The sequence below is a fragment of the Plutella xylostella genome, chromosome 8 (assembly GCF_932276165.1).
Source record: "Plutella xylostella chromosome 8, ilPluXylo3.1, whole genome shotgun sequence".
NCBI classification, from domain to species: Eukaryota; Metazoa; Arthropoda; class Insecta; order Lepidoptera; family Plutellidae; genus Plutella; species Plutella xylostella.
In genome coordinates this window covers 4,020,824-4,027,000 of record NC_063988.1, presented here as the reverse complement: position 1 = coordinate 4,027,000, position 6,177 = coordinate 4,020,824, and the positions used below count along the sequence as shown (strand labels likewise).

General features: G+C 39.6%; 2 protein-coding genes across 4 annotated transcripts; one reads left to right on the top strand and one right to left on the bottom strand.

The window, feature by feature from the left end:
* The first annotated feature begins 801 nt into the window (after positions 1-801).
* Positions 802-2,916, top strand: LOC105392041 (histone RNA hairpin-binding protein). Of its 2 annotated transcripts, XM_038115358.2 has the most exons (6): positions 802-1,005; positions 1,543-1,632; positions 1,792-1,889; positions 1,986-2,094; positions 2,297-2,419; positions 2,537-2,916. In XM_038115358.2, exons 3-6 carry the CDS (start codon positions 1,838-1,840, stop codon positions 2,712-2,714), a joined length of 462 nt encoding a protein of 153 aa, XP_037971286.2. In that variant the 5' UTR covers positions 802-1,005; positions 1,543-1,632; positions 1,792-1,837; the 3' UTR covers positions 2,715-2,916. The 2 variants fall into 2 exon arrangements, with proteins under 2 accessions (XP_037971286.2, XP_037971285.2); XM_038115357.2 differs by lacking the exon at positions 1,543-1,632 and having other exon boundaries at positions 803-1,005.
* On the bottom strand, positions 2,853-5,842 carry LOC105387519 (high mobility group protein 20A). Of its 2 annotated transcripts, none has more exons than XM_038115354.2 (7): positions 5,498-5,842; positions 5,229-5,388; positions 4,883-5,052; positions 4,394-4,533; positions 3,951-4,070; positions 3,432-3,591; positions 2,853-3,096 (listed from the first exon to the last, which is right to left on the bottom strand). In XM_038115354.2, the coding sequence occupies exons 1-7, from the start codon at positions 5,748-5,750 to the stop codon at positions 2,960-2,962; spliced, it is 1,140 nt and encodes a 379-aa protein (XP_037971282.2). In that variant the 5' UTR covers positions 5,751-5,842; the 3' UTR covers positions 2,853-2,959. The 2 variants fall into 2 exon arrangements, with proteins under 2 accessions (XP_037971282.2, XP_037971283.2); XM_038115355.2 differs by having other exon boundaries at positions 4,394-4,527.
* Between the last annotated feature and the right edge of the window lie 335 nt (positions 5,843-6,177).

Below are 6,177 nucleotides of genomic sequence, written 5' to 3'. Positions count from 1 at the left end.
CGGTGGCGACAAGTGCGCGGACCATTCTACGTGTGAATGTATGTGGGCGCGGCTCGCGGCTCGGCGCGGCGCTCGCCGTCTCGAGCCGCGAGCGCCACGAGAGTAGTACTAATATGTTCCTTGTGCGAGGGTCGTAAAGTTCACAATCGACTGGAGTACAACTCGGGGCTGGTGTAGTGTGTGGGCAATTACGGATTTGCTCACGGATTGGTACGGCTCGGGGCTCGGCCCGCGGTGCGTGTAGTCAATGGGGAGTTTTAATGGGAATGACAAAGAATTAAACATTCATTCGTGACGTGCGTCTGCTACAGGGCTCGAGACAAAATAGCCGAATGCGAGTGAACGTTCATTCTTTGTGCAGAGTGCAGAGCATGGAAGTAATATAATAAGTACCTACTTCGTAAGTACTTATTACTTCCATGGTGCAGACAGTTCACTTTTCGTTCGGAGTGGGAGTGAATGAAAGATGCGAATGCCAAAATCCAACATCGTTGGATCAGTCCAGTCGTCGGTTGAATTCAGCACTTTTATTTCATTTTGAGTTCACACGTATCATTTCGAGTGAAAGCTGAAAGATGCCGAATGAAAGACAAAAACAGACAAACATACATACAATCGAAAAACATTACCGTCCTCCTTCGGCGATCACACCTTAATGAAATGAAATCATCATGCCTCCATCATGCCAAAAAATCACGCTATACATACGACCTTTTTGTGCACGACCCAGTACTTATAAGTATTCTGTGAGTTACATAAACTGTGTGTAGAAGTGACAGTGACAGTAGTATCTCTCTCTCACTAGTCTGTGGTGACAGTTTGGCGCGCGTTTTATTTGGTTGGGCGGCGGCGTTTGTTTATAGATTTCTAATTGAATAACAAAGAAAAGTGTTACAAATAACTGAAATTATATAAGTTTATTGTTTCAATTCATTTGAGAATAATATTTGTGTACCAGAACTATATAAAACTTGTGTGAACTGAATTACAGTTGTATTGAAAACGGTAAGCATTGTCTTGATGCACTAGATGCTTGTTCTATTCTATAATTTATAGTACTTACCTAGTTTAATTGTTGGAGCATCTACAATTCTCAGCTAAGATTGCACCATTTAGCCGTCGTTGAAAGACTCATGGGTTACATTCGAAATATTCTTAGATACAAATTAAACATAGATACATATTATTATTATTATTATTTAAGATAGTAGATTCTCAGATGTATTGGGAACAAACAACTAATCAACAGTACTAAAATATACGTTACGTATTGATGTATACATATATTCATAGTTTTCCTGTTATAGTTATCTACAATTTTACAAAAATATTTGAGTTGAAAAGTTCGTTGCTTCTAACAGGTGACACCTTAACCTAAAAGGAGAAACCACAAAATGACAAAGATAAAAAGATTTTTCAAATAAATTAAGTGTGGGAAGCTAAGGGGCTGTTAGGTTTATGTGTGAGGAAAAGTGGTACTACAATAGCTCTCTTCTAAAGTTGATTATGATTTAAAATATCAAAACATTCCTATGATTTCAGGTTATATTTGGTATGATGATCATGTATTATTAAGTGTTTGTACTTCATTTATGAAGTGGTACTCATAGTTCAAGCTGATTTGTTTAGCAGGTGAAAGCATTGTTCATTTTAGTTGTTATGTGGCTGTATGACATATCTATATTATACATTTTTATCTACAATATACCCAGTACTATTGGCATTAAATATCTCGAAAACACAGGTTTTTTCTGTAATTGTTTGATGGATATCCACACATTATTTTTACAGGACTGGTCAAAATACAGTTACAGTCAATTGCTGAGTTGGGGACACCATGGCTGAGGCGGTAGATATTAATTGGGCAAAAGAAGTAGAAGCAGATGAAGGTATACAACATCAATAAAATTTAAACTTTAAGTTATCAAAATTTCCCACTTTTCAAAAGTAGTCACTTAAATGTAATATTGTATTGATAATTTCAGCTCCAAGTCGACGAGCTACAAAGGAAAAATTAAGAGATGGTTCAAACTATAATTCAAAACGAAAAAGAGCAAAACATAACAGTAAAAGTGACAAAGACGAACACCCAAGGTATTACAAGCATATAGCTTTTTTATTAGCCTTGTTTGAAGGATATATTAGGATGACATTTCCATGGCTTGGTCAATGCAGCTTAATTTTTACTTACCTACTGTAAGGCAAGACTGTATAAGTTCTCCAAGTACAACTAACCCAAAGTTTATTGCCCTCTTTTGACTACTTGCCCTAAATAGCCATTAATTTTATGTAACAGGCCTGCCAACAAAAAACCACTGGAGTTGGAAACAGACACTGCAATTCTGCAGAGAAGGCAGAAACAGATTGACTATGGAAAGAACACTGTTGGCTACCACAACTACTTGAAGGATGTTCCACTGTAAGTCTTATTTAAAACTTATGCTATAAGTTGCCTAAGATATTGCACCATTATTCCAAATAACAAGTTATTTAAAAAGGTAAAATGTATTTTTATATATATTTAATTATTTTCCAGTACTGAACGCACCAAAGAACATCCAAAAACTCCAGATAAGTACGCAAAATACAGCAGACGATCATGGGATCAACTGATCAAGTTATGGAGGAAGAAGCTACACAAATATGATCCTAACGCCGAGACAGACCCTTCTGTGGATTCTGACAATGATGATACTGATAGTGTTCGGTCATAATATCTTACTTATATCTAAGAGTGACTTGTATCAACTACTTTATGATTTGCGTATAATATGAGTAGATACCAAAAGTTGATGCAAATCACCTTAAATAGACTGACATGTATTGATATAGATTAAGGGAAACCATTCTTATACTTATGAGTAAGAATACATTTATTTGTAATACATAGATAATTAAAGAAATAATTCTTCAAAATTATAGTTTACAATTCTCAATACAACACTACACAAAACATAATTCAGATAGGTAGTTCGACTCTGTTGAGAATGTCGCGTGCTTGTTTGACAATGGCGGTGCTCTTGCCCTCAGTGGCTAGGGTCTGCAGCTTCAACATGTATTCTTCAATATTTGCTTCTGTGGCTCCTTTCAGCCCGCCTGAAAGAAAATGAACCATATTACAAAAACAAAATATAGATGCAGACACCCACATGTCCCACATGCATGCCTTTAAATAGCATTCTTATAACGACGACAGTGGGTGCATTTCGGTAATGAGGATGGGAATAGCAAATGCATTCCTTTGCAACCTTTGTTCCTGGAACAGGTAAACTTAGTCATCCAATGGACTCCTAGACTGGTTGCTGTTAATATAGTAGCTGCACCAGAATATTGTGACGCCTTACAGCTTGCAGCGCATCGTTGGAGAGGCCTATACTCAAAAATGAATGATGGGTAGATTTTTTTTGTTGAAGATGAAGACAGTCACTCACCAGGCAGCGCGAGCGAGTGTAGCGCCTGCACCAGCGTGGCGACGAGCGCGCGCCGGTGCGCCGCCAGCGCCGCCGTGCGCTCCGCCGCCGCCGCCGTCTCCGCGCGCAGCCGCGCCGTCGCGTTGGCCACCTCCTCCGCGTGCCGCTGCAGGATCGCGTTCTGGGAATGGTTGTGAGGAATGTTGGTTTAGGAAACTTAGCACATGGCGCAAAACAAGATGTGACAAAAAAATATTAAAAGGGTTCTCGCAAGTTGGATGATTATTAGAGTACTTTCAAGATGACAAGCGCTCAACGCGCGTTTACAACTACATATATTTTATTCAGGCTGTACACACGCTAACGCACGTTGCGCGGAATAAAATGTTAAACGCTCGTTGAGCGCTTGTCATCTGAATGTACTCTACGCAATATATGGCATAGAAAAACTAACCATTCATTGGGATTTTTCTCAAATTTAATAAATATGTTAGTAAACACCTCCATGGTACCTAGTCATAGGAAGAACTATGCATTTACCTGTTGCTCGTAGTCAGAGGTGGCTTTCCTCAGCTGCCGGAGCTCGGCCTCGCGCAGCTTGTTGTGTTGCAGGAACTGCTCAGTGAAGATGGGTATGTCGGTGTCGCCCATGTCTTCACCCTGAAAACATTACTGCAATCATAATAGGTTCTTGCCATGCATAATTATAATTGCATTGCATTGTTTTAAGAAAAATAGAAAGTGGCCTTTATACTATAGTGATCCTCTTGGCGTGTTGGTAATAAACACTTGAGTAAGCCTAGAATTTGTCAAGAGTATTTACTCAGACTAGGCTGCCCAGGGTGTACATGACATGATGTAAGATATAGGTGATAATGTCACAAGACTGGACTCAATCTGTCTTTTCTTGCACCCCAAGCCTCAAAATGATAATTGTGTCTGTAAATTATGCTGTAACATCAAGAAGTGGACTATCAACTTACAGAAGCTGGTGTGATGCAGGTTCTCGGCCGAGGTGGTGTCTGCTGCCGAGGACCAGTTGCCGTGACTGAGTTCACAGTAGGACCATTCCCATTTGTAGCAGGCACAGTCTGCTCTGTGTTAGATGGTGCAACTGCTGCAGCTAAAATTATACAAATACAATGAATGTATAAGGTTGCACTTAAGCTTCTTAGCTGTAATACAATTTCAGGCCAAACAATAAGTTGTGAAAAAAAATATGTAGGTCCTAGCTAGGAAGGAATTTAAAATGATTTGCTTATGAAACAAAAGTTATTGTACATATCATTATTAGGGGCAAAGTTCTACAATCTTTGAAGGTGGTTGTGAAAAAAAGAGCATCCCATTGAGAGACCATAATTATTTTGATGATGAGGTTATAATGCAAAGTCTTCACAATAACTTCTCCAGACAGATGAAAAATAGATCTCCTCATAGATATAAAAATCGGTCATCAGTGAAAGTGCACCTACTTGCAGTAGTAGTTGCAGCAGGGGTGTTGTCCGGAGGTGGTGGTGGATTGTGTTTCATCTTCTTGGCTGCAGCAGTAGTAGTGGCACCAGATTCTTTCTGCTCCAGTTGAGTTTTTCTAAACTCTTGGTATGCATCTGTTTTCTTGTACTCAGCCCATTCCTTGATATACCTGAAAGTACAACATGTTAATCAAAAAGATACATATAACTAAAGGTACAAGGCAAAATTGTGTGTTAACACATTCACAACTGTGGATCCAATGCAAATACCATCAAGGGGTGTCATGTTAAGTTAAGCTTTACCACACAAAAAACAATTTTAGGAGACTTGCGGAAGGAACCTTACCTTTCTTTGTCTTGGTCTGCTGCATCCAGGTACTGTTGTTTCTCATCAGCGGGCAGCTTGCTCCACTCACTGGCCAGTTGCCGGGTCACCTCGGCAAAGCCAAGCTCAGGGTGATCCGCCCTGAGCTGGTCCCTGCGTTCATTTAGGTACCTTACATATCCTAAAAGTTGAGAGTTATTTAATAAACTTTGTGATACAATGTAAATTATGAGAATATTATATGTAAGTATTTATATGGGGTAAATTTGTATAAAAGTTGTGCGGCATACCGGTGAGCGGCTGTCGCGGTGCGGTCTCATCTCGAGGAGTTTTCGGTTTCCTTTTTTTTGGCTTCTTTGGCGACTGTCTTGGGGCTTCCTTCACCGACACTCCTGCAGCTCCTGGTGCAGCTGGTGCCTCCGCGCCGGCGGGTGCTGCGGCTTGATTCGGCTCTTGTTGATCTTTTGGGGATTTAGGTATAGCATCATTGGGAACTGTATCAACTTTCGGTTGTGCAGGTGCAACGGATGGATCAACTTCCATTGCTGGTTATTTCCGGGTTTAACACTGGCTGCTTTGATCGGATGTTTTAATAGAATAAATTATAATATGTATGCAGGCACTACACAACAAACAACACACCTACTCTGTGCAACACAAATCGAAAAATCGATCTTCTTTATTTGACAGCTCGTCACAGAATATTATACGATGTTTTTGGTACGATCTCAGAATATTGCATTTAGCTTCTCTTACTAGCATTAAGGCCACCTTTTGTGCATTTACTATCCATATTTGTGCAATAAAGAACTAAAAAGGTAATGAATTAGTTCGGTTGCCGGCGTTGCAATACAATGACTGAACCATTCGTTAGAGAAGAAGATCCTTGGAATAAGCTCCGTGCGACCGTTATTATTTTAAGTTATAAGGGTTTTCTAGCATAATGTTTTTAGAGTGAACATTTATCAGT